The 27,151-nt window shown below is 49.4% G+C and overlaps 1 protein-coding gene across 4 annotated transcripts in view; it reads right to left on the bottom strand.

Moving 5' to 3' along the window:
• Window positions 1-27,151, bottom strand: part of RYR1 (ryanodine receptor 1) — a 114,978-nt gene that overhangs the window by 60,684 nt on the left and 27,143 nt on the right. For all 4 annotated transcript variants that reach the window (XM_036013113.1, XM_036013114.1, XM_028529421.2 and 1 more), the window contains 29 exons: window positions 26,760-26,934; window positions 26,382-26,590; window positions 22,546-22,940; window positions 21,270-21,402; window positions 20,259-20,419; window positions 19,637-19,802; window positions 17,084-17,170; window positions 16,704-16,930; window positions 14,876-15,488; window positions 13,164-13,439; window positions 12,626-12,826; window positions 12,163-12,274; window positions 10,486-10,632; window positions 8,538-8,811; window positions 7,839-7,953; window positions 7,620-7,752; window positions 7,121-7,215; window positions 5,721-5,856; window positions 5,331-5,517; window positions 5,136-5,244; window positions 4,657-4,777; window positions 4,376-4,545; window positions 2,894-3,114; window positions 2,724-2,814; window positions 1,679-1,819; window positions 1,130-1,293; window positions 937-1,015; window positions 616-705; window positions 31-171 (listed from right to left, as the gene is read on the bottom strand). In XM_036013113.1, the coding sequence (XP_035869006.1) occupies window positions 31-171; window positions 616-705; window positions 937-1,015; window positions 1,130-1,293; window positions 1,679-1,819; window positions 2,724-2,814; window positions 2,894-3,114; window positions 4,376-4,545; window positions 4,657-4,777; window positions 5,136-5,244; window positions 5,331-5,517; window positions 5,721-5,856; window positions 7,121-7,215; window positions 7,620-7,752; window positions 7,839-7,953; window positions 8,538-8,811; window positions 10,486-10,632; window positions 12,163-12,274; window positions 12,626-12,826; window positions 13,164-13,439; window positions 14,876-15,488; window positions 16,704-16,930; window positions 17,084-17,170; window positions 19,637-19,802; window positions 20,259-20,419; window positions 21,270-21,402; window positions 22,546-22,940; window positions 26,382-26,590; window positions 26,760-26,934 (5,169 nt within the window). The remainder of the gene's footprint in view (window positions 1-30; window positions 172-615; window positions 706-936; window positions 1,016-1,129; window positions 1,294-1,678; window positions 1,820-2,723; window positions 2,815-2,893; window positions 3,115-4,375; window positions 4,546-4,656; window positions 4,778-5,135; window positions 5,245-5,330; window positions 5,518-5,720; window positions 5,857-7,120; window positions 7,216-7,619; window positions 7,753-7,838; window positions 7,954-8,537; window positions 8,812-10,485; window positions 10,633-12,162; window positions 12,275-12,625; window positions 12,827-13,163; window positions 13,440-14,875; window positions 15,489-16,703; window positions 16,931-17,083; window positions 17,171-19,636; window positions 19,803-20,258; window positions 20,420-21,269; window positions 21,403-22,545; window positions 22,941-26,381; window positions 26,591-26,759; window positions 26,935-27,151) is intronic.

The raw sequence follows: 27,151 nt of genomic DNA, 5'->3' as shown, positions 1-27,151 counted from the left end.
GCCACCCCTCCACCCGGATCTCTCCCCCACCTGGGCACTTTGGGAGATCTTCCGAGTTTTTTTCTTCTCGGTCTTCTCCTCCTCACCCTCCCTGGCCTTCTCTATGGTCCATTCCCAGGCAATCATGGCCTTTAGGGACTCCTTGATGGGCCAGCGGTAAATCTCTTTGTCCTGGGGTTGACAGGAGGGAGTAGAGTTGGAATGGGGTGACAAGCAGGTGGAGGTAGGAGACCCTGGCTCAGCCTCCCTGGCTTCCAGTGTCCTAAAAAGGGGAAATCTCCCAGCACGTGGCAAGGCAGTGGTCTAGTCAAATTTGAACCCAGGTCTCTTCCCTGCCCTTTATAGAGCCTCCCTAACAAACTCCCATTGTCTCATCTTATGCACAAGAGTCAGGGAAGTTAAGTATGGCCAAGGAATCCAACCCAGACCAACCCTTTAGGAAGAACACTAGGAGTCCTGGGTCTAGGAGATGCAACCAAGTTCAAGGAAAGGCACAGTCCATGGAGGGAAATCTAGTTAGATCCAAGACTATGAAGCAGACTCACTCCTCCCTGAACCTCCAAATTTGGAGGTTTCATTCTGGACCCCCAACACTGGGCCCCAGGGCTTGGTCACCTTCTCTGAGAAGGTCTTATAGGGCCTCAGCATGGGGTGGGTCTTCAGTTCCTCATCTATGTTCTCCCCATAGGACCAGTTGTTCTGGATCTGGAGATGAAAAGAGAACAGGTGGAGGCTGTGTCACTGCAGAGCTGAGGGTGGGGGCAGGATGAAGTGTAGACAGCAGCTTGGGGCACACAGAGAGGAACCCTGGAGGGATGAGGGCTTCAGAGGAGGCTGTCTCAAGAAGAGTTAAGGGTCTCTCTGAGGAAAAGCTGGGGTTTTTAGGAAGGCTGGTGGGGGAGGGGCTCCTGAGGAGGGGTGGGCCCTGATGCCAACCTTGTCGAAGGCCCACTTCTCATGCGTGTACTCTGCGAACTTGTTAATGAAGGAGTCCAGCTTCTCTGGGATGATCACGCTGTTGGGGTGGATAGGGCCAGTGGATGATGGGGACTAGCCCCTTCCATCTCTGACAGTCACCTTCTCCTTCCCTCCCCTCCAGGTCCCACCCTCTCCTGCCCCTAGGCCTCACTTGAGGGTCTCCACAGGCCGAGGGTCAAAGTTGCCTTCAGCATCCACCGTCGCCTTTTTCTCAGCCTTGGATGAGTACGAGGCATCCACATAGTCAGGGGGCAGGGCCCCCGCGATGGCGCACAGACAAGGCATTGCTATTCGATACAGCTCTGCGTCATATTTCTGGGGATGCATGGGACAGGGCGTCACTGCAGGCCTGGCTGAGCCTGCTGTTCCTGGAGCCCGAGGACTTCGAAGTCACCCTGCCCATCAGCCACTCTTCTCCCTGAGCCCACAGACCATGGATTATGGTCCCTCTTCTGAAGCCCAAACCTCAACTCCATCTGGCCCCTCAATCTACCCTATGTCACCTTCTCCAAGTGCCCAGATGAGAGGCCCATCCTCTCTTCCATGACACCCAAACCAGGGATCCAACTCACAGGTTCTCTCTAATCCAAACCTGCAGAGTCGCGTCCCTCCCTGAGCCCCACATTTGGGGATTCCATTCTGAATTTCATCCCTCAAACCCTTTAAACAGGTTCCTTTCAGGGTCCCTGGGTGCCCAGACCTTGTGGGCCAGTGAATCAAAGATGCCCCAGAAGAGTTTCCTTGTGAGGTGTAGCTCTTCCTCTGAGGTGATGCCGAAGTTGGCCCAGCCTGTGGGCAGGCAGTAGTACTTCCAACAGCGCTCATAGTGGTTGGTGAGGAGCTGGTGGGAGCAAGAGGGGGACATGCAAATGAGAGGGGCGGATGTGGTTGGCAGGCAGAAGAAAGTCCTGGAGGGCCCAGGGCTCCCAGCCCTTGGCTGGTATGAAGGAGTGTGGATTATGCAAATGTATGCTAATAAGGAAATAATATGCTTATTGAGGAGTGGAACTAGACAGTTTATTATGCAAATTTAGCATTCTAATTTAGAGTGACGGTGGGCCTTAAACCAGAGCTAGATTTGTCTCGTGTTGCTTTGCACAAATAAGCATGCTAATATTAATCCACAAATAGGTTGTGAGTAAATGGGCATATGGATGCAGTGCTTTGCTCTTATGTAAATTATCATGATAAGTAGAAACATAAGCAGCACCTCATACAAATATATGGTAATTAGAAAGAGAGCCTAGGCATTTAATATGCAAATTTGAAATGGGCTGTTTTAGATGTATTATGCAAAATAGTCAAGATATCTGAGTTGGAGGTATCTCCTTATGGAAATTAGCATGCAAATAAAAATAATATAGACAGTGTGCAAATATTCAGAATAGCCGTGGTACTGTTTATTCAAATAAATGTATTCATTTGAATAGTAGAAGGCTGGTGGTCTGGGCATGAGAATAAGCATACTAATTAGGAAAAGTGGTGTGCCCATGCAAATATAGTTAATTTATGTGTGGGCTGGCTCACTGTTAGGCAAATGAAATGCTAATTAGAGAGTGTTTGAGGCACCAATGGTGCAAAGTGAATATCCTGGGAATCCCAGTATGCAAATGAGAACGCTAAAGAATGGCCTCCTATTTCCAGTTTAACTGGCCTGGGGGATACTGATACAAATGAGCCCCAGGGCAGAGTAAGCGGATGGGCGGAGCACGGAAATGAGAGCGCTAAAAAGAGCCTGCCCTCACCTTGAGTGGCATCTTGGCGAATTCATTAAGAATGGGAACGTCGAACACCAGGCGCCGCAGCAGGTGCTGCAGCATGGACGGGCGGATGTACCTGCGAAGACAGTGGTGAGCTCTCGCCTCGACGCCAGTCCCAACCCCCTGCCCCGGCCCCGCCCGCGATCCCGCCACACCTGCAGAGAGACATGAGGCAGTCCTCGATGACGTCGCGCTGTGCCTTCGTGAGTGAGCGGCCGCGGGACAGGCGGTACACCGTGTGAAGCATGGAGTCCACCATGATGGCACGGTGCTCAGTTCCCGCAAAGAGTGGCGCACACTTGGTGATGAGCGGCATCACTGCCAGGCATAGGTAGCGGTTCAGCGCCAGCGCCATCTCCGTGGTGCTGAAAGTGGCCTGGGGCGCAGAGTGGGGACATCAGGTCCTCTGCTGGCTCCTGGGGTTGCCCTGGCACTTGAGCTGCACAACTCTGAGCAAATGACCCAAGCTTCTGATCTTTCCCCCAAACCCACTCCCCTGGTCTCTACTCCCTTATTGTTCCCGACTATGCAAACTTTTAAACACGCACAAAAGCGGAGAGCCCAATTAATGATCCTTCATAACCCAGGTGAGACTGCTCTGCAGTTTCCACCTCCTGCATGTTTGTTTTCTCTAACCCCACCTTTTTCCTGTGATAGTTTCATGCAACCCCAGCCACATACCATTTTGCCCAAAGATACTTAGATATGTATCTCCATTCAGGCACCTACTTGTATTTAACATTCCATGCTGCCATTATCACGCCTCACAAAATTAACATCTTAATATTCATACTTTCTCCAACTGTCTCAAGAGTTGCTTTGTGTTTAGCTGAGATTGTTTGGGTCAGGGCCGCAGGAAGGTTAACATACTACACATATTTAGCTGAAGGTCTCTTAGGTCTTTCCACCTGTAATGGTCCCTTTTCCTCCCCACTATTAATGTTATTTATTTGCTGAAGAAACTAGGTCATTGGTCCAGTGGAATTTCCTACATTTTGGCTTTGGATGGGTTGCTTCCAAGGTGGTATCAGCGAGCTTGTTCCTCTGCCCCATATTTCTGATAAGCTGATGGTTAGAGATTCAAATGTGTTCCTTCTCAGTTAATGGCCAACAGTCATTTCTCTCATCTTACAAAGATCCTTCTTTTGACCACGATCACCCCTGCAGCACATTGCCATTCCTGTGCCTCCTTTGTCACCAACTTGTGTAAAGACTTAACACTCACTGTCACCCATCCATACCTCACCTCCCAGGCTCCTTAAATGCTCTCCAGTAAGGCTTTGGGCCCATCACCTCACTGAACCTGCTTGTCAAGGTCACCTGTGGCCTCCGTCCAGCCAAACTAGTGGTCAGTTGTCAGTTCTCATCTTATTTGGCCGTGTCACCTTCGGTAATTAGTGTTGGTGTTGTGCACAGGTCTTTGTGTCTGCGTGGTGCTGAGCCATCACTGAGAATGATTACTTCTTATGATCTTCACTTGAGGTATTGGAGACTTCCACCTCCCCTTTCCCAGAACTCAGTAGTTCTTGGTTTTTGTTTTCTCTCTTAGTGGTGGGGGAGGGAGGGTCAGGACACATACACAACTTCAGAACATCTATTCCCTCTTTGGAAGTTGGGAGGGTGGCCAGGTTGCTCACCGTGTCCAGTGAGGCAGCTGCCCTCATGTCAGGCAAGAATCCCACATCCAGCACATGCAGCAAGAAGTCCTGGTTCTCGATGCCATACACACGGTCCAGGAAGAGCACCATGGATGCCTTGTGGTCTGGTACAAAGGATGCTGACATCTTTGGCTGCACCAAAGCCCCATCTGTAGGCCAGGACACAGGGAGTCAGGGATCCCCAACAGACACACCCTGTCCATCATCGCTCCCACCACCTCAAACCTTTGCCCAGGGTGGGGAGTCCCACCACCTCAAACCTTTGCCCAGGGTGGGGATCTGCAGGGGGAGGCTGATGATGCCCACGAGGTCCTCCAGGGGCACGAGAGAGCGCAGGATGGCACGGATCCGCAGGGCCTCGCCCTTGCCTGCTTGGATTAGCTGCGTGGGGGAGATGGGCACGTCACTGGGAAACCCATGCACCATTCTATCCCTTCCTGACCCACTGGCAGGTAGAGCAGAACTCCGTCTCGTGCGGCTAACTCTAGGATCCACACAGCCCCAACCCCTGCCTGTGCGTCTCCACTGCAGCCTTGACCACCCCTACTCTCACTGCCTGGTTCCCACCCCCCACCCCGCCCCCAGTGGACAGGGAGCTCTGGGAGAGTGGGACCTGGGGCTGTTTTGATCACTGGTTTGTCCCAGCATTGCCTAACCCAGGATCAATGTTCTTGAATGCCTGAGTGAAGAAGTTTAGGGTTGGCCATGCAGGCCTCCACCCTCGTTCTTTGGTTCTCACATGCATCTCTGGTGCACAGCGTCCAAGCAGATCGATCAAGGCAGCATAGAAGGACATGATGGCGTGTCCCAGGTGTACCCGGTTTTCCTCTGGGGGCTCCTCCCCGAAGCTGCAGGGGAAGATGGGTGGTGTAGGGGGGCAGCAAGGGACACAGGAGGGCAGGCTGTTCTGCTGAAGAGTGGGTGGGAGACTCACTGCTCACGCCGCCGGTCCCTGCGGACACCTGGGCCATCCCTCGCAGGGTCCTCAGAGATACGGATGGCCTCTTCGATGGCAGCCAGCAGTCCCGAGCCTCCCTCGCCCCGCAGGGCTGGCCCGAAGCACTCTGGCTTGCGGATGAGCAGCCGAACCACCACGTTGGCATTCTCCTCTACGCTCTCACCTGGTGGCTCCGGTGGGGTCAGGAGACCTCATGAGCCCAGGGCCCCTCCCCAGGTGGCCTTGGACCCCGTACCTCAAGGGTTCATGCCCAGACCCTGCCTCTTGCTCAGGCCAGGCCAGTGGTTCAAGATGTGGGCCACCTGAGGGAGGCTTTGGCCAGTGACCCCGGCCTCCCCCCACCACCACTGCCACCATCTGCCTCACCGTTGACGAAGACAGCGAAGCGCAGGAAGTCCAGGTAGCGCTCACCGCCACAGGGGTTCCAGCCGATGTCTGGGTACCCTTTGGCCAGAAGCATCGGGCAACTCTGGAGGCCACAGCCAGCCAGGTAGGACACCACCTGGGGGCAGAGGAGGGCTCAGCCAGAGGCCAGACCCACACTACCTCCCCCACAAGGCTCAGGGCCCTGCCGATCCCTGGCACTCTATGTGCTAATTGTCTCTGGAGCCCTCAGCAAAAGATGACTCATCCATCGTCCACCCTCATCTCCCACCTGCCGTGGGTGCAGCTTCCACCTGGGACTCCCTACTCTTCCCAATCTGTCTCCCCCTCACCATCAGAAAGAACCTGCAAATGCCTGAGTTTGGTCACGTCCCTTCCCTGCTCAGAATGCTCCTCTCAGGGTAAAATCCAGAACCCTCACTGTCTCCCACACGACTCAACACACAACCTGCCCATTTTACCTCTTGCCCTCACCTCCCACCACTCACCCCTCGCTCCCTCTGCTCCAATGGTCTCTTTGTTTTCTTCAAACTCATAAGGTTCACTCTTGCCTCATGACCTTTGCACTGGCTGTTCCCCTGCCTGGAATACCTTCCCCCTGATGTGTACATGGCCCCTCACCTCCTTCAGAGCTTTGCCTGAATGTCACTTTTCAGGGAGGCGGTATCTGACCACTCTTGTCTGAACCTGGACACCCTTCTGACACTAGATACTTCTCTCCTGCTCACTTTCTTCCTCTCTAACACTCGTCACCAGCTAATAAACCATATATTCTACTTATTTATCTTGTTTATTATCCATTCTCCCAACTAGAACATTCAACCAGAAAGGAGTTTTGACTGTCACCATCACTGCCATACCCCTAACACCCCAGACAGGTCCTGACACATAGTTGGTGCTCAATAAATATTTGTTAAGTAAATAATAGTGGGTAAAACATAATAGTGGGTAAAGGTTAGTGCTTACTGTTTTGTAAGTGCTTTCATAGACTAACTTATATAATCCTCTGAGCAACTCTACAATGTTGTTTTAATTATTATATTCATTCTGCAGATGAGGAGTCAGAGGCCTGGAGAATTAAAGTCATTTGTCCAAGGCCAGAGCAAGGGAGTGGGAGAGTTAAATCTAAGTTGCTGAACTCTGGGGCCCACACCCTTCAGCACTACATGCAGAAGCAGGGGCACAGAGGGCCAAGAAATGTGCCAAGGCTACACAGCTGGGGAAAGGGGAGCATGGGTTTGCCCTCAGCCCATCAGTGAGTGACCGGATCCTGTTCTTTCCCTGAAAATTATTCCCTTTCTAATTTGGTCCCGGGCCATCCAGGACAGCCCCTCAGAATGGGTCCTGAATCAGCAGGTGCCCACAGATTCCCCCCTCCACACCTTCTCCAGATCCTGCTCCTGCAAAGCCAAGGCCAGCTCATTGTTGTCGATGACAGAGGCAGCTGCCACATCCAGGGGTGTGGAGCCCTGCATGCCTGTGGGGTGAAAGGTGGTGAGAATGCTCTTTGGAGGTGCATAGCTACCTGTCTTTTTCCTGTTTATCCTACCTCTTCTGGGAAGCCCTTCCTGACCACCCTTTTCCAATCTGGGTCAGGTGCCTCTTCTGGCCTGTTCTTCCCCATCCCAGGCCTGACCACTCTGGGCTGCTGTTGTCTGGGATGGGTCTGTCTTCCCTGTCACACTATGAGCCCTTCGAGGGCCAAGCCCAGGGCTGTCTGAGTGTCTCCAGCACTACCCATTAAAGGGTCAGGTCAAGGGCAGGTTGAGGATGGGTATTTGCTGAATGAATAAGGGAGCCAGCCAGTAGAAAGTGAGGCGGGTCTGGGTGGACTACCAGGAGTGGCCCCGGGGGGGCAGCACCAGGCTCCAGGATTCTCACCCAGGCCAATTCCGCTGTTCTCCAGCAGGTAGCTCAGGTGGTCAAACATGGAGCGCTGGTTCTGACGGCTAATGCGGCAGAAGTAGCAGAGGAAGCGGCAGCAGCTTGTCACCATCTTAGGGAAGCGGATCTCCTGGGGTGGGCAGGGTGGGTCAGTGGCCAGTGCCTGCCTCCGCAGCTCCTGCCTCTGGAGTTCCCAGGCCCATGCAGGGCACTTACCTTGGATTCGCCACCCCCGAGAACATTCACCATGACCTCCATGACTGTCTCATGCATGCCCAGTGCCCGCATCAGGTTCGGGTGCTGGTAGAAAACTTTGTTGTTCATGATGTTTCTGTGGACAGGTGGGATGCTTTGGTGGGGTCCAAGCCCAGAGAGAGCCCCTAGACCCTAGACCCTTGAGGGGGCCATTACCAGGTAGACTCCCCTAGGGAGGAGACCTTTATCATGTTGCCCATTGTAGCCCCAAGTGCCTAGAAAGGGCTTGGCATATAGTAGGTGCTCAATAAATGTTTGCTGAATGAGAAAATGAAGCATTTGACACTAAGTGAGTGCTTAACACTCACGTAGCCATTGCCATGGCTATGACCAAGAGTTCACTAAGGCTACACAGGAACTCCATGAGGTAGGCACGAGATGAGGAAATTGAAACTCAAACAGGGTGAACTTTGTGCCAAGAGTCACAGGTCAGTAGGAGCTGTTACCCTGAGGGTGGGTGGAGAGGTTAGGGTAGAGGACATTATTCAGGGGATTGAGTTAGCTGCCAGAAGAAATATATCACCCCAAGGATGAAACACAGGTGGAGGAATGAGATATCACTATACCTAGAGGATATGACCCAGGGAACAAGCTGGAGCCAGGAAGGCTCCCCTCCTTTCCTCTGGGATTTGCAAAGTCAAGGAGGGGATGGTGCCTCACCCAATGCTCTGGATCATGAGGTTCTCCTCCTGGGGACCCATCTGCACAATGAGCAGCGAGCGGATCTGGCCGAGGCACTCAAGCAGGCTCATGGTGTCCTCCATGGAAGATGGCGAGATGGTGTACGCCCGGGGCAGGGCACGTAGCAGCTCCCCGAGCCCGTCGTACTGCCGGTGCAAGAGGCTGAACATGGCCCGTACCAGCTCGGGGCTCTGCACAAAGTCCTCTTGGGCCCACTGCACCACTGTGTGGGACACCAGCTCCTGCAGCGACTCTGGGAGGGGGACCCAAGCGTCAGCACACTCTGTCCGGCCAGAGCTTTGAGCTCAAACAATGCAGAAGGGCCCTCTCTTTCCAGTGGCTTCTCAGTTACTAACCACTCCGTTCCACCTGCCCGGAGTGCTTGGATTTGGGCAGATTTTTTTCTATTGCACCAAGAGCCTCTGTATTCTCTTCACTCTAATACCCCTTCCATAAGGGCCCCTACACATTTCAAGAGGAAAAAACCAGAATCGCTAGAGAACACCAGAGCACTATTATAAACAGTTTGCTATGCACCTCTGAAAACACAAGCCTCAATTACATGTGTCCTATAAAAATACTGCCAACTTTTCATCACAAGAGTCAACAAACGCAAACTGTGAACAGTTTGGCATTATTTGAAAATGATGTCAGAACAACTCTTTTATTTTCCCCAGCCATCTCCCTGGGCCTTTCCTCTCCTACATCCCTTACCCCCTATCACTCTGTCTCTTTCTCTCCCAACGCTTTTCCTTCCCAGGATTTCTGGGAGACACGAAGAGATGTGCCTTGTGCCTCAGGGTTAAAAGAAACCTTCAGGCACTGGCATTAAATGTTAGTGTCAATTTATGACCTGTGATGTGTTAATCTTACCTTCCTTCCACACTCTGGCCCATTGCTTCTAACCTTGTCTCCTGCCCTTCTCTCCCTGCTCACTTTGCTCCAGTCACATTGACCTCTAAACACACCAAGCATGTCCCTGCCTCAGGGCCTTTGCATTGGCTGTTCCCTCTGTAGCAGTTATTCTTCTCTAGACCTTTGCACACATCTCTCCCCGATTCTGACCCTCCATCTTTGTCTCTCCCTCTCCCCTCACTCAACCTCATTCTTCTTAGCATCCATACCACCTGACATGATGATATATGTATATTTGTGTTTGTCATAATATTCTGAACCCCTTGAGGGTGGGGACTTGACTCTCCCCTCCAACTGTATTCCCCAGTCCTGCCAACAGAGCCTGGCTCAGAATTGGCCCAATAAAAATTTCCTGAATGTTGTAGACTAAATCATTTACTAACATCAAGGACTCTGTCCTTGTGAGATGGGACTAATATATAGTTTGCATGATGACCCATTGGCCCAACACTTATAACTGCTTTTCTAACTTCCCAGCATGGTAATCATGTCACTGAGAAAGAAAAGCAAAGCAGCCCTGGCTGGTGTGGTTCAGTGGATTGAGTGCCAGCCTGTGAACCAAAGGGCTGCCAGTTTGATTCCCAGTCAGGGCACATGCCTGGGTTGCAGGCCAGGTATCCAGCAGGGGGTGCATGAGAGGCAGCCACACACTGATGTTTCTCTCCCTCTCTTTCTCTCTCCCTTCCCCTTTTTCTGAAAATAAGTGAATAAAATATATATATATTTAAAAAGCAAACCAAAACCATGAGGACATGGAAACCATGGTGGTGCAGGAGCTGTCATGTACGGATGTATGTCTCTGCTCTGGAGGGCCACATGCCACCCTGGTCCAACACACATACCGTGCAGCTCTGTATTTGGGCCACACCTCCAGCGTGCCTCCTCTCTCACCTCGCCCTCCTCTCCTTCTCTCTAGTTGTGCTACTCTTCATAGCCTGCCTTGGACTCAAAGGCGCCCCAAGCACAGGGGTCCTGCCCCACCCTGATCCCTCCCTAATGGCCCTGTCCTTACGGGGTTTACTCTCCTCAGCAGGCAGCTCCTCCTCAGGTTTCTCCTCCTTCTTCTTCACCAGCCGCACTTTCTCCAACAGGCTCATCAGACGGCTGCCCAGGGTGACCTCTTCCTCTGGTTCCTCCTCCTCCCCCACCAGCTGAATTCCTGGAGGTGGTCAAGAAGGAGGGAGTGTCACTCATCTGCTTACTTATTTGTCTGCTTCATCATTCACTTTTTCATCCGTCACCTGTACATTCACTCGTGTGTGCATTCACAGGGTTTTTCATTTGTTTCTTTAATTGTCATATGTTTTTTCATTTATTCATTCTTTGAAGTATTTGTATTTGTCTTTTTATTTTGTAGAATTTTGCTTATTTAAATTTTTTAATTTATTGATTTCAGAGAGAGAAAAGGAGGGAGATAGAGAAACATCGATTTGTTGATCCACCTATCCATGGACCCATTGGCTGATTCTTGTACATGCCCTGATTGGGAATCAAACCCACAACCTTGGTGTATGGGAGCAATGCTCTAAACAACTGAGCTATCTGGCCTGGGTGAAATATTTGTCTTTTAAATCAGCTACCATAAATATGTTAAAAAAAAACTAAAGAAAATCATGTTTGAAGCATTAAATAGAAGTATGATGACAATGATTCATCAAATAGTGAATATTAATAATGAGGTAGGTGATATAAAAAATAGCCATATAGAAATTTGGGAGTTGAAAAGTATAATAAGAATTTTTTTAAAAGTCCCTAGAGCCCTGGCTGGTATGGCTCAGTGGATTCAGCCCCAGCCTGTGAATGGAAAGGTGGCTGGTTCATTTCCTTGTCAGGGCAAATGCCTGGGTTGCAGACCGTGTCCCCAGCTGGAGGCATGTGAGAGGCAAATGACTGATGTTTCTCTCCATCTCTTTCTTCCTCCCTTCCCGTCTCTCTGAAAATAAGTAAATAAAATCTTTTTAAAATCACTGGAGAGGTATGACCACATATTTGACCTCGTAGAGAATCAGTGAACTTGAATGCAGGACAATAGGGATTATTTAGTCTGAAAAACAGAAAAATAAGGAAGGAAAACTAGCAGAGACTCAGAGACCTGTAGGACACCATCCAGCATACCTATAATAAGAATCCCAAAAGAAGAAAAGAGAAAAGGGCAGAAAAAATATTTGGAGAAATATGACCAAAAATCCCAAATTTGATGAAAAACATTAACCTGCATATCCAAGAAATTAAACTTCAAGTAGAACAAATTCAAAGAGCTCTATACTTAGATGCATCATATTCAAATTGTTTAAAGGCAAAGGCAAAGGGAAAATTTTGAAATCCAGCTGGAGAAAAATAACACATTGTAGGGGAATCTCAGTAAGATTGTCAGCTGACTTCTCATCAACAACAATGGCAGTCATCCACCCATCCCTCCAGCCAGCCATTTCTGCACCCTCATTCCTCTGCCTATAGCCATCCATCCATATACACATCCATGCAAATACACATTTATATCATTCCACTCATCACCTATCTGTTCACAAATACATCTATTCATTCATTCATTCATTCATTCAACCAACCAACCAAACAACAGTTACATAGCACCAATACTATAGATGTTTAAAATTAGGAAATGTTAGGGAAAATTCAGGAGAGGTCTCAAGAGGAAGTTTGGAAGGAGGGTTCCTGAGCCCTTTCTTACCACAGTGTGCCAGCAGGTCTTCATGAAATTCAAGCAAATTCAAGCGAATCTCTTCAGGGAGAGGACAATCTTCTTCTTCCTCACCATCTTTGAAGTGCACTAGCATGTTGATCTAGGAGAAGGTCAAGGGTTAGAATGAGGATCAGAGACCCCAGAGCAGGAACACTGCGATAAAGGATCAAAGATCCAATTGAGAGTCCCTGTCTAAGGTCACGAACCAAAGTATGAGTTAATGAAGAATATCTGGGAGACTAAAGGTTTGAAAGGGGTCAAGGTCATTCTGGATGACTCAGAGGTCAAGTTAATTCAGAGATAGGTAAGAGAGTAAGAGATAAGTGTGTTTCAATAGCATCAGAAATCAAGCACAGGTTTAGAGGTCAAGTACCATTAGTGATCAGAGTGGGGGAGAGGCTGAGTTTGAGGTTTAGACAGTAAGGCCAACCAGGGTTAGGGGTCAGAGGACCTGCTCCTGGGGTGGAGAGCGGAACTCTCTAGTACGTCGGGCAGTCTCAGCTGCAGACATGGTGAAGGCTTTCATGAGAAGGCTGTAGCGGTCCCGCTGGTTGGCCTGAAGCCTGTCCACATAGCGCTCTGCAAAGGCTACCAAGGACTCCACACGGTGCTGCAGCTCTTGGTCACAGAAATACTCCAGTAGGTGGCACATCTGTGGGAGAACAACCATGCAGTAGGAGGGATGGTGGTAAGACCATCAAGACCTCCATGAGACTTTTCTTGCTTTCCCCCCCTTCTCAGTGGTTCTGACCTTGTCCAGCTACCATCATCTCCTGCCTAGATCCTTAGGCCAGACTTCTCCATGGTCTTACTTCTCCAATTCATTTCCCATTTGGAAACCAGAGAGATCCTTCCAAGCTAGCAGCACTCCACTCCTTTATGCACTTCCATAGCTCCCCACTCCTTCAGGACAAATCCAGACTCATGCCTCATCGCTGTGTCTCCCACACCAGATGAACAGAGGTTTGGAAACGAGAAAACCAGCCCACCTGTAATTTCACAGACTCCGGCAACTTCATCTGGAGAAGCCCCTCTTCCAAGCCTTCTTCTTTTTCCCCTTCTGCTGTCTCCTCTTCTTCTTCCTCTTTTTCTTCATCTTCCTTCTCCTGTGCCTCTTCCTCCTCATCTTCCTCCTTCTCTTCCTCATCTTCTTCTTCATCCTCCTCTTTCTCCTCCTCATCTTCCTCTTCTTCCTCAGTGAATACCTCAGGCTCAATCATCTTCAATATCTGTTTCACATCCTCATCTCGGAAGACACCCATCACCTACAGGACAAATCTTGAGTCTTTCTCTGTGGCATACAGAGCCTCCATAATCAACTCCCAGCATTACTTCCCAGACCTACTGCTCCTGAACATGGCAGACTCATTCCTGCATTGGCTCTATGGTTCCTCCTACAAGCAGGAATGGAATTCCTCTGCCCTGCCATTCATCCTCCTTAAGAATCCCCCAGATCCCTATCCCATGTCCCACCCACATGGTCCAGACCATTATAGCCAAACATGAGCATCTCTCTCTTTATAAGTGTCTAGTCTCCCAAGCTTGAGCACATGTGCCTCTGGAACAGGACACACCCTGTACCTGATGGAGGCCATTATAGCTTCCAGCATATTCCAGTTCTCAGTCAACATAATGGAGATGCTAACAGATAGAAGAAGACTGAATAGATAAAAGGAAAGAAGAATTGAAAAAGAGAGACATGGATGAATGGAGAGAGAACTGGGTGGCTGAATTAGTAGATGGAATAGTAAGGGCTTGCAGAGGAGAAAAATGGATGAGTGGATAAGGAATGTAGAGGCAAAGGTAAAGGTGGAGGAAGAGATGGTGAGTGGATGGATGACAGAGGACAAATGATGTATAGATACGTGGGTAGGTGAATGGATGGTTTGATAGATACATGAGCAAGTAAATGAGTGGAAGGGTAAATAGACAAATGGGTAGATAGTCATGTGGTGGCATGAGATTAATGGATAAATTTCTGTATGAAAAGTTGGATGGATTTGTAGGTAGGTATATGGATGAATCATTAGATGGTTAAGTGAATGAAACAGAGCATGAATAGAAGATGGAGACTGGGTGGATGGGTGAGTGGATGAATGGGTGGAGGTGGTTGGATGGATTCGTAGGTAGGTGGATGAGTGGAAAATGAATATGGATAGAGAGATGTATGCATGGATGAACAGGTAGGTGGAAGGTGAAGAGTGGATGGATCTGTGGGTGGTGACTGGATGTATATGTGGATGTATGGGTGCACAGGTGGAAATAGAATGATAATTGGATGTATGAAAGGAAAGATGGATTAATAAGTAAATGGGTAGAAGATAGATGAATAGATGGAATGGTGGATGAACTGATGCATGAGTGAGTGAAAGTCTGAATGGAATACTAAATTGAAAGTTGGATGAATATGTGGTTGGAGAATGGAAGAATAAATGGATGGATGGGTGAATGATGGTTTGTTGGATGGCTGGATGGAGAGAAGAAGAGATTATAACACATATGAATTAGATGCATGAATGGAAGGAAAAGTTAATGAAGGACGAGTAGAAGAGGGAAGGATAAATTGAAAGGTGGAGGATGTACACATGGAGAGAGGAATGGGTGGTTGGTTTCGTAAATGGAAGGGTAGTTGATGTGCATACACACAAATTATTTGGGCTGTGGACGAGTGGGACAGAGGGAAGCAGGAGGAAGCCATTACCAGCAGGGTGGACACAAGCTTGAGCACAGGGACAAACTGGAACTCCACCGAACCACCAACAGGGTCGCGTGCGTGCTGCCCCCCATCTCGCACTGCCTCCCCCAGCATTCTCAGTGCTTTGTCCCGTAGCGCCTCCAGAGGGATGCTGGGGCTGAGGCGGGCTGGGGCTTCTGCCATCCCAGCAGTGGGCAGGGCAGCCACGAAACAGGGGGGTGAGAAATGGTGTGGAGGCCGCAGCGAGGTGGTGATGCCGACGCCAGGCAGGCCATGGCGGCGGGGACCATTATCCTTGCTTTTTCCAGGTGGGAAGAGGGTGATGGTACGGGTCTCTGGCGTGAGGGGCACGATGTACTCAGAGAGCATGGAGCGGCGGCTGCGGCAGGCACTCTCCAGGTGGATGCTGATGAGGAGATCATAGTACCCAGCACGCAGAGGTCCAGGGAGGTGCGCGTCCTCCAAAGCGTGCAGCAGCTGCGCCTGGTCCATGTGACTGCACAGAGCATGCGCCACGCGGTTGTTGCCCAAGGCGCACACTGCGCGGTAGAGGCGAAGGGTGTGGGAGTGGAAGCGCTGCAGTTCCAGGCGCTCGGACAGCTCCAGGATGTCCATGCACCTGCGGCGGAGATGAGCCACAGACAGGGTCAGAGCAGGCAGATGAGATGGGAGACAGAGACAGGGACCACGGAGAGGCAGAGAGGTGCGTAAGTGAGTTTTGGTGACCCCAGGAGAGAATCCCAGTGATGCACTGGGTCAAGGTTCTGTGAGTTTTATGCAGCTGGTTTGAGGAGTGTCTCAGTGATTCCAGAAGTCCCTAAAGGGTCTGAGGGCCCACTGGGAGTGTCTGGCACTCTGAGGTATCTGTGACTCCATGGAGAAGATCTGGTGACCCTGAATGTATCTGGGATCCTGGGTTAGGCCTGAACCCCTGGCTCTGGCACGTCTGAATACCCTGACTATGTCCAAGCACTACTCCAATGTAAATACCACCAGGGAAGGACATTTCTGCCTGTTTTGGGTTTTGTTTTGTTTTGTTTTCTTTCTGTATTTCCAGTACCTAAAAGGACCTAGCACATGTAAGTGTTCCATAAATATTTGTTGACTGAATAAATGGGTGTGTCTGGCCCCTCAGGATGGGTGCGAGCCCACTGAGTTACACATAAGCATTACTAGAATGTTTGTTCACAAGGGCTGAGTGTCTCGAGCCTGGAACGCCACCAGTCACATAGGAGGAGCTCAAAGTTATTTGTCAAACAAATGAATAAAGGAAAGATGAAGTATGTTGGCAGCCTTGTGGGGTGAGTCTGGGATTCCTGACCATGTTCAGAGTCCTTAAAGCACTCTTGCCATTCATGTGAACACAATGTCCACCAGATGTGTCTGGGTCCCCTGGAGTGGGTTTGAAGAGCTCCATGGAATACATCTGAAGTCCTCCTGGGTGTGACTGAGACACCTTGGGTGTGATCCACACCTCTCTAAGTAATGCCCAGATCCTCCAAACTATACTTGAGGCCCCTGGGGTGTTGTGTGGGCTCTTTGATGTGGGCCTGGGCTCCCTAAGATGGGTTTGGAGTCCCATAAGGTGGGTGTGTGGTCCACTGAAAAGGGCCTAGGATCCCCTGAGGTGGGTCTGGAGTTTCCTGAGATGGATGGATCTAAGGCCCCTTAGGGTGTTGTCTGAGGACAGTAAGGTAGGTCTGGGGCCTTCTGGAGTGATGCTGGAGTCCTAGGGTAGTGGTGGGGGCACAGAGTTGGACCCACACCCAGGCGGTTTGCCTGCAATACCCTCACATTCCCCCCTCCCTCATGGTGCAGAGGGGCTGGCCCTGACCGGTTCTCCTCAGGGATGTGCAGAGCCATCATGGTCAGCGGCTCCTGGCACTGCACGGCCCAGCCTAGTCGCTCGCCAGCTCGCTGCGTCTCCACCTGCAGGAAGTGGTTGGGCATGCGGCTCCACGAGATAGGCATCAGCATCTGCACCTCGAGCCGCGGTGGGCACTGCGGGGCCGGGTTCTTGCGCTCGCTCAGGAACATGGCGGCTGACAGCGGCATGATGTTCTGGGGGCATGGTGCACAGGTCAGGACTCCCAGCCCTCTGTCCTGCCACCCTGCTTCCAGGGAAACTCCTGGATTGCCCACTTCCCTTCGGCTACTCTCCAGCCTGGCTTCCCACACCCCCCACCCTGGCTTGTCCCATCACTGCACTCTGACCTTCTGCTTCCCCAGCTCAAACTGGATGACGTTCTGGTGGGTGGGCAGGACAAAGACAGCAGGAAAGAGCTTTGTGTTGGGTTCCACCTGGCAAGGAAGAGCAGGGCAGGGTGAGGAAGAGGGCGCTGTAGGCTCCACAATGGCCCTGAAGTCTTCCTTGGGCTGCACTGCCTCTGATCCAGCCTGGACAACCTCCCCCAGCTCCGCTGGGATAACCTGTCATCTGGGTTGTCCTGTCCCCGACCATGACCGCCATTTCCATTTCTCTCCCAAGGATATTCACTCTCCAAAATCCAGAAAGCATCCTCGCCTGCCCCTTTCCCCAGACCTCCTGATCTTCACAGTAGAATCGCCACAAACACCACCATCTGGGAAACAATCTTGCCAAAACCAAATCCGACTCTAATTGCACCTCTGCACCCATCTCCCAGCTGACAGGAAATACATGGACAGAGGTAAATGCTCAAATGATGCTGCAGGGATGTGTCAGCCAGATCCTGACAGTGGGGAGCTGGGCCTAAGCTGTTCTGATGGCAGCATGCACAAAGAACCCCCTGGGCTTTGTTAAAATGCACATTCTGATCAGTGGGTCTTGGGAGAGGCCTGAGACTCTGCATTGTTCTTTAAAATTTTTTCCTATTACTGTTGACATATAATATTATACTATTTTCAGGTGTACAACACAGTGATATACCTTACAAAATGATCATCCTGTTAAGCCTGGTACCCACCTGACACCACACATAGTTATCACAATATTATTGACTACATTCCCTATGCTGTAGGTTACATCACTGTGCCTGTTTTTACAAATGGCAATTCATACTTCTTAATCCCTTCACCATTTTCATTCATCTTCCAACCCCTCTCCCATCTGGCAACCATTAATTTTCTCTCTGTATCTATGAGTTTATTTCTGTTTTGTTTGTTCATTTATTTTGGTTTTTAGATTCCACATATAAGTGAAGTCATATGGTACTTGTCTTTCTCTGTAGCATAATACCCTGCAGCTCCATCCATGTTGTCACAAATGGTAAGATTACATTCTTTTTATGGCTGAGTAATACTCTGTTGTGCATACAGAACATATCTTTATCCACTGGTCTATCAGTAGGCACTTAGGTTGCTTCCATATCTTGGCTATTATAAATAATGCTGCAGTAAACATAGGGGTCCATGTGCCTTTTCAAATTAGTGTTTTGTGTCTCTTCAGATAAATACCCCAAAGTAGGATTGCTGGGTCACATGGTAGTTGTATCTTTAATTTTTTTAAGGAACACCCATACTGTTTTCCACAGTGGCTGCACCTGTCTGCATTCCCACCAGCAGTGCATGAGGCTTCCCTTTGCTCCACATCCTCGGCAACACTAGTCGGCTATGTTGACATAGTCATTCTGACAGGTATGAGATGATATCTCATTGTGGTTTTAATTTGCATTGCCCTGATGATTAGTGATCTTGACCATCTTTTTGTAGAGATTCTGTATTTCTAACAGACTCTCAGGTGATGCAGACCCTGCTGGCCCAGGGACCACACTTTGTGGAGCAAAGCTCTCTATAGGACAGACAGCCTCATTTCTTCAACAAATACAATTCAAAGAAGAGAGGGAGAGAGGGAGGGAGGGAGACAGAGAGAGAGAGGAAATCTACATATAGAAGAAATTCAAGGGACACAGCAACCAATGAAAACATATGACCTTATTTAAATTTCCATTCAAATAAACAAATGGTAAAAAAAAGAGATGTCTTTGAGACAACCAGAGGAATTTGAACATGGACCAGAGGTATTTAATGATATTTAGGAATTATTAGGATTTTTTAAAGGTGATGATGTTGTCCTATCTTTTAGAGATATATCCGGAAAAGAGAGGAAGCCTGGTGATGTCTGGGGTCTCTTTCACAGTCACCCAGTGGGCGTGGCAGTGGAGGTGGGCATGGGGGGTACGGATGAAGGAAGACTGGTGGTGAATGGCTAATAGCTGAAGCTGTGTAACGGGGACATGGAGGTTTATTATGCTATTCTAGTTCTGTGTATTTTTGAAGTTCTCCATTTAAATTAAGTTTTGTAAATCCAACTTAGATGGATTGGTGGATGGATAGGTGAATAAAAACGTGATAAAGCCACTGTAGTAAAACACGGATGGTAAAGTCTTGGTAGTAGGTATATGGGTATTCACTGTACAATTCCTTCAATTTTGCTGTATACTTAAAATTTTTCATGATAAAATGTTGAAAAGGAAAAGCCCATCTTAGAAGTCTGGCCCACCTGATTGGTGAAAAGGTGGTGACTGGTGGCAGCCAGCCTAACAGAGAATGTGGACCTCTGTCTAAGGTCAAGAATATGCTCTGTCTCCTCATTTCTGGGCCTCATCTCAATGAGTGGTTCAATTAGGCGGTCTCCCAGGAGCCTCCCAGCTCTGGCCTGTGTTGAGGACTAGGTACTGTTTTTGTCCTGTCTTTCTAAGGTCTGGCCTCCAGGGGTCTCTTGGAGGGTTGTTCCAGGATGCTGGGACATGAAGATGCTATTGCTAAGTTGTAGAGATCTGGACTCACCTGGAAAAAGGTGTTGCTTTCTTTGCCATTGGCTGTAAAGGTCATTAGGCCAGTGGCCAAGTCCACCAGACAGCCAATGACAAGGTCCGTGTGGCTGATCCGACCCTGCTGCCCGGAGCTCACGAAGTCCCCGCCCCACACCATGTAGCAGTTGCTGCACTTGAGGCTGGAGGAGACAATGTGGAGTCAGAGCACGGGTCCTCAGCCAAGGTGCTGTGGCCCCTGGATATTCCCTTCCCTGAGCTCCTAGAATACCATGACCTCAGGGCTCATCCCCAAACCACCTCCACCTGCAGACCGGAGCACTGAAAACCCTCACCCCAACCCTGAGCCCCTTGGGGCTAGAATTCTTAGAAGCTGGTGGGGTGTTCTGGAAGGAGGAGAAAAAAGGGGAGCAAAGAGGAGAAAACAGAGAAAGGAGGTAGTGTAGACAGAGGAGGGTGAGATGAGAAAGGAGTAAACAGAAAAAAAAAATGGAAAAAGGAGAGGAGGAAAAAGCAGAGCAGGAGCCATTGGAGAGAAATAAACAGGAAGACAGGAGGAAGAGTAGGAGGGAAGCTTCTGCGCCAGGTGCCCAGAGCTGACCTCCCCCCTCCCACTGTCCCTCCCTCTCCCCCAGCACCTGCTGTGAACGTTGCCTTGTTCATCCCCCATGGTCACTGTCACAGCCCGGACCTTGCTGAGGTCAAAGTTCATGTCGTGCTGATGGTAGTCGGGGGTGACCCAGCCTACCCACACGCAGCTGGGCTCCTGGCCAGCGAAGACCCTCACAGAGTAATAGTACTGGAGAGGCAAAGGGGGGGGGAACAGTGGTCAGTGCAGAAGGATGGTGACACAGGGCTTCGCTAGGTCTCTAAGTGAGTTTCTCTGGAGTCTCAGTGTCTTCTGGGAGTTTAACAAGAAGCCACTAGATTCGAGACCCACTGGGTCCATGTCCCTCTGTTTCGGTGTCTACTGATGTATCTCTAAATTCAGGAATCCTCTGGGACCATTTTGTGATACCTTCAAATTTGAGTCTCTCCTCAGGTTACAACAAAGTTACACATAAATAATGGCTAACAAACAGCTTACTAATTAGCTCACAAATTAACTTACCTATTCCTTACAAATACCGTCAGGTGGATACAATTTTTATCCTCATTTTACAGATAAGAAAACTGTAGAACTTCCACAGACACGGCACAGAGCAGTGATATGACTTACCCAAGTGGCACCCACATCACCCATGATCCTAACATTAGGCTTCTTGTTTCAGAAAACATTCCAGATTTGGGAAATCCCAAAACTATATTGGAGCCAATTTTGACTCCCAGGAATATACTACAACTTAAATTTGGATGTATTTAGTGTATATGGGTGAATACAAATATCAGGGTCCCAAGTCTCTATTGGTTTACCTCTTGGATTTTGGGACCCCTGGGAGTTCTATAGTGTGCATTATAGCTTCATTGTATTCCCGGCAACTTTTAGGCCCTGTGAATCTAGGGGTTTAAAGGATTAAATCATTGTGGGCTGTATTTTGAGGTCTCCAGCACACATTTAGGTGTTCCCAGGTATCGGCAGTTACTGGGGATCACAGCATGACATTCTGAAGTCTGAGGGGTTCCTGAAGTCAAAGGTCCCTGGTCCGCACCGTGGTGGTGTTGAGGATGATCTCAGGGTCATCACGATCATCGGCAGGCACCACCTCTCGAGGGAGTCGGGGAAGAGAGGGGGTGGCTGGTGGCTGGGTCATCATAGCAGCCTTCTTGGCCTTGAACAAGAACCTGGGAGTGGGGAGGAGGGACTGCGTAAGAACAGCTCTCAAGTCCAGCCCTCCAGTCCCCTAGTCACAACATTCACGCCCCCCACATCTGTCCTAGCTACATCCTGTATCTCATACCCAAGGCCTTGCCTCTAGAACAGAGGCCCCCAACTTTTTTGGCACCAGGGACTGGTTTCATGGAAGACAGTTTTTCCACGGATTAGGGCTGGGGGTTTGGGATGGTTTCAGGATGATTCAAGTGCATTACATTCAAGCTCACGTCCTGCTGTGTGGCCTGGTTCCTAACAGGCCTGGAGCAGTACCAGTCCTCAGCCCAGAGGTTGGGGACCCCCGCCCTAGAAGGATACAATTCCCAACTATGCCAGGCTAACCTCTTCTAAAGGTGCTGCAGTCTGTGCTTGTGGATGTCAGTTGAACCAAATTTACAGGTGCCTCTGGGAAGCCCAGAGGTCCCCTTTGGGGTGTGCAGTGGTCCCCCTAGGTCAGCAGTTCTCATATGCATTTCTCATGTGGGTGTTAAAGGAATTTGGGAAAGGACAACTCTTCACATGTGGGACTGTCTTGTACACTGAAAGCAAGTAGAATCCCTGGAGACCCCAGCCGCAGCGCCCCTGAAACTGTGATAACTAAAATCTCCCATTGTTGCCAAACACCTCCAGAAGATACAAAACTACATCCCATTTGAAAACCACTGCTATAGTAAGTGGAAAGCAGATTTCCTTTCAGTTCAAGTTTAATGCCTTTTGAGGGTACATCTGAGGCACAGAAATGACCCTAAGTTAGAAGACCACTGGTGTTCACTGGGATACCTTGGGGTGTGGTCAACTCTGCCAAGGCACTGAGGTCCTCCCTTCACTGTCCATGGACATGAAGCCCTTCAGGTAAAATGCTTGAGGCCCACAAGGTACCCCAAGGACAGTGAAGCTCTCCATAGATATATTGGGGTACCCCAATTTTACATTCTCAGGGAAATTAGAACTTCCTCGGAAAATAATGGCATTCATTTGAGACACAATAGGATCCCTCAGGATCTGACTCCCTGAGCATACATGGAGACACCTCGGGATGCACCGGGGTTTCTTAAGTTGTTGAGGTTGCCCGACTGGAGGTCCCAGGACAGACCCCGGGCCCCACCTTGACTCACCCTCTCTTCTTGTTCTTCTCTGTGGTAGCATCCTTCTCATTTTCTGCCCTGACAGGCTGGGCCTCTACCCCAGCCTGGGGGGTGCCCCCGGGCACCCCCTCCTTGGCAGTTCCCTCTTTGCCCCCCTCAGCCTCGCCCCAGTGTCCAGCTGAGCGGCGTAGGTTTTCGTAGTCCGTGTCAGGCTCTGCTGCCCGGTCCTCGTCCTCAGCAGGGGGCTGTGGCCCGGGGGGTGCCAGAGGGGTGGCCCCTGCAGTGCAACGGAAGTGCTGGTGGAACTGGACTGGAAGGCTCAGCCGAAGAAAGATCATCTCCACTAGACTGTTCTGGGAGCCCCAGGTGCGGTGGGTCAGGCGCAGGCAGGGGGGCGTGTCCACAGTGCCATCCACGCGGGCCACCTGTGGGGGTGGCAGGAAGCACTGAGCCTGATGGGCAGGCTGGGCCATTGGTCCTAAACCTGGTTACACACTGAGTCACCATTAGGCTTTAGAGCACCTGTGTGAGAATAAGCCAAAGGCGTCCTCTCCTCTAGGTGGATGAACTCTCCATGGGGCACATGGATTGGCCATGGGTGTGGTTGGCCCTGTGTCAACCTTTGTCTGCACACCTTGTACAGTGTCAGCACTGGCCAGACACTGGGATCCTGGGGAACTTTCAAAACCTTCCTGTGCACAGGCCTTATTCAGACCAAGTCATCCACCCACCCATCCATCCGTGGGTGCACTTATCCATTTGTCCACCTACCTTCCACTTGTCCACTCGTCCACCCATCCATCTATCGCACAGATATTTACTGAGCACCCACTGTGTATCAGGCCCTGTTCCAGGTGCTGGAACACAGACGTGAACAGAACAAAGGCCTTGCCATCCTGGTCTCTCAGGGAGACCTCCTGGGGAGAGCAGCCCAGAAGGATCAGAGTTTTGTAAAGGTTCCCCAGAAAAAAAATTGTTACGTTTATATGTGAAAACATAAAACCCAGAAAAACACACACATCGTAGTACATAGCACGTTGAGTTTTCAGAGCGAACACACCCGTGTGCCCAGCACCCAGAAAGAGAAACAGAGCACATCCAAGCCCTGGAGAGCCGCCTCAGTGCCTGTCAGGGACCATGAGGGGCTCTGAGGAGCGAAATGCACTGACCTGGCCTAAGTAAGGGACAGAAGTGCCCTAGCTGACATGCCTGGGTTGTGGGCCAGGTCCCCAGTGGGGGGCACATGAGAGACAACCACACATTGATGTTTCCCTCCCTCTCTTTCTCGTTCCCTTCTCTTTTGTCTAAAAATAAATAAGTAAAATCTTTAAAAAAAAAATAAGGGGCAGAACCTAGTAGAGGAACACATGCCTGTCCTGTGAGCCCCAAGTACAGACTCTCAAAAGTATCCACACACTGGGTGGTGTGGTCCGGTGGGCTGAGCCCCGGGCTGCAAACCGGAAGGTTGTGGGTTTGATTCCCAGTCAGGGCACATGTAACCGGTCTATGTTTCACACATCAATGTTTCTCTCCCTTTCTTCCTCTATCGCCAAAAATAAATTTAAAAAATCTTTTTGAAGAAGTTTTCTGGTTCAGTTCAAAGGTAAGGAAATACCGATCCTGCAATAAATGTACTGAACTCCCTGGTATGGTTAATATAATGTACTCTACTGCACTGAATGCAGTGTATAATTTTTGCCTGCAAACAAAATCTAAAACCTGTGTCCCAGTCCCACACTGGGCTGCACATGTGAGACTTGCTTCTGTTGCAGTATAAACACTCGGTATAATAGGATTTGAAGTAAATTATATTACAGTTCATAAAAGTTGAAAATGGAAAATTAAACATACAAGTGAAATGTTTGAAATGGTTATACCTGTCTACATAAGATGTGATTGGGACATCAGATACTTATAATGATGGTTTAAGTACTGACTGATATTTAAGAAAATCAAGTTTGTTTGTCTTTTAGTTCATTGATTTAATTTCCATTTTGCTATTTTGCATAATCAAGGCATTGTAATCTTATAATTTAAAAATAATTTACTAAAGAACAAAAAAAACTTTTCTTGAGACTCCACAAACAATTGGAGTGATTACCTTTCTTTGATGCCCCTTCCAAGTTGGCTTCCTCAAGGCCCCACGGCTGACATGACCTCTGTACTCCTCACAAGGCAAAGAATCCTCCCCAAAACTTCATGACAAAGTTGCCTGTCCCCAGACTGTGTGCAAGATGTTTTCTCTCTCCCCCTTCTGAGTAAATCTTGTTTGGGCTTTGCTCCTTGACCACAGCCTACTGACTTCTCCCTCCCGTGCACAGTAACAAACACAGTAACACTCTCCTGACTTACCACATCACAGATTAGCTTTGCCTGTTCTTGGACTTTCTACAAATGGGGCCCCACCGTATGAGTTTTTTTGTGTCTGGCTCTTTCACCTAACACAAGGTATGTGAGATCTGTCTACATGCTGTGTGTGTACGAGTTTATTCATTCTCACTGCTGTCCTTTGTTGAGAACACTGTCCTCCCTTGCCCCACCCACCTCTCTGACCTATCTGTCTCCATTCTCGCTTCCTACATACGACCCACTGTCAATAGCATCCTTTCCAAAACTCAAATCTGAACTGGAAATTTCTCTGCTTAAAACCCTTCCATTTTTATCTAGTCTTAAAATGCCTCCCTACAAATTACTCAGTAATTACAAAGAGAGGGTGACTTTATGGTGCAAAAATCACAGACTCCACCTTAACTACACAAAGTTAACATGATCAGCAATAAGATACGGCGACATCGGGTGCCTCGTGATCTACACAACGTCACTGCTGCGGAATTCCTGCCTAACCACAAGGAAACATCTGACAAACCCAAACTGAGGGACATTCTGCAAAGCAACTGGCCTGTACACTTCAAAAACATCAATGTCATGAAAGACAAAGAAAGACTCAGAAATATTCTACTTTAAGGCTAAAAACATAACTAAATGCAACATGTAATCCCAATTGGATCCTAGGCCGGAATAATAAAAATGGAACATTATTGCCACAATTTACAGATTTTGAGCATGGATTGTGAATTAGGTGGTAGTATTTATCAATTTCCTGATTTTTATAACTACACTGCATGCAGTTCTGTAAGAGCATACCTGTTCTGAAGAAATGCATAATGAAAAATTTAGGGATAAAGAAGCGTGATGTCTCTAACTTACTCAAATGATTCAGAAAGAGGGAGATTCTGTGAGGCGGGATCTGAAACACGTCATGGATGGGAAAACTGAGGCTCAGAAAGAGACAGTTATAGGCTCAAGGCACAAGGCCAACTCCAGGTGAGTCTGATTCTGAAGCTGAACCTCAGTCACACAGAGTTCAAGTTCTTCCCAGTTTGAGATAAGGGCTATCACTTTGGTCAATGGGGATATTTATAGTAAGTTTCTGACCCTGAGTTCAACACTGGAGTCTAAAAATTAGGATACTCAGATTAATAAAGAGCTACTAAAAACAAATAAATGAACAAAAACACAGATAACCGTAAGAAGGGTGCCAAAAATGTACTCAAGGATTGATATTTCTTTAAACCTTGTTCTATGATCAGATAGTTAAAAGGACTGGAAATTTCCATTGGGGTCACTTAATCCAGCTTCTTTTTCCTTTCTTCCTCCATTTTATAGGCAAGCTACCTGGAGCTTGAAAGGCTGTGGTTTGCAAGGCTGAACCCTACAAGGCAGCCCTGGGAGCCCATTACTCTGACACCTCTTTATACAAGGTTGTGGGCTAATGTGAAAGGAGAAGAGAAACTCAGGGGAAACGACTGTGGGAAGAGTGAGGTCAGGAGGCAGATCAGAGGGTATTGAGTGGTGTCGGTCCTCACCTCATAGTGAGGGTGATCCGGGGGCACGGCCTCAAACTGGGGAAGGCTTTTGCTGAACCAGGTGGTGACCGGGCGCTGCATGTTGATGGCAAATGGCTCAAAACCTTCCTGGAGACCACAGATGGCAAAGAACCGCAGGGAGCTCACGTCCTGGCCCAGGTTCAGATGACCCACCTGGCCAGGTCCCAAGCTGCAGACGGGCACGAAACCTGGTGGGAGGGCACAGGTGGGAAGGGGTGAGATAGGTGGGTAGGGCAGGAGCCCACGGGGAGGGGAAATGTGGAAGGAAGGAATAGAACAGTGGGAAGCTGGAGGGGGCAGGGTAGAGTCAGGTCAGATAGAAGAAAACCAGAAAGGGGCCATGAAGCCAGCACTCACCATCGCCAATCTCAATTTCCCGGAAGGCTGTTTCAGAGCCTGAATCAGACATGAGGACTTCACCGTTGAGGGTGAAGATGATGGTGTTCTCTGTGAGGTCAATCATGCAGCCCACGACATCGCCCGACTGCCAGGGCCGCCCAAATGGTTCACTGCCCAAGTGCCAACGCTGGCCCTGTGAGGGGACGAGGGGAAGACGTGGCATGAGAGACACACACAAAGAAGTGAAGACATAAGAAAGCAAGGGGAGATGTGCAAAGAGACACATGCAAGGCGTCAGGTCCAGGGCATGTGGGACAGAAAAGGGGTCACCCTGAGGTGTCCTCCATCTTTCCCCACCCTTACATCCATGATTCCTGGAATATAAGGGACAGGCTTTCATGCTCTTGCTT

Source organism: Phyllostomus discolor, chromosome 12, assembly GCF_004126475.2.
Source record: "Phyllostomus discolor isolate MPI-MPIP mPhyDis1 chromosome 12, mPhyDis1.pri.v3, whole genome shotgun sequence".
NCBI classification, from domain to species: Eukaryota; Metazoa; Chordata; class Mammalia; order Chiroptera; family Phyllostomidae; genus Phyllostomus; species Phyllostomus discolor.
Note: the sequence above shows the minus strand (reverse complement) of the source record. Positions and strands in the feature narration are given on the sequence as shown.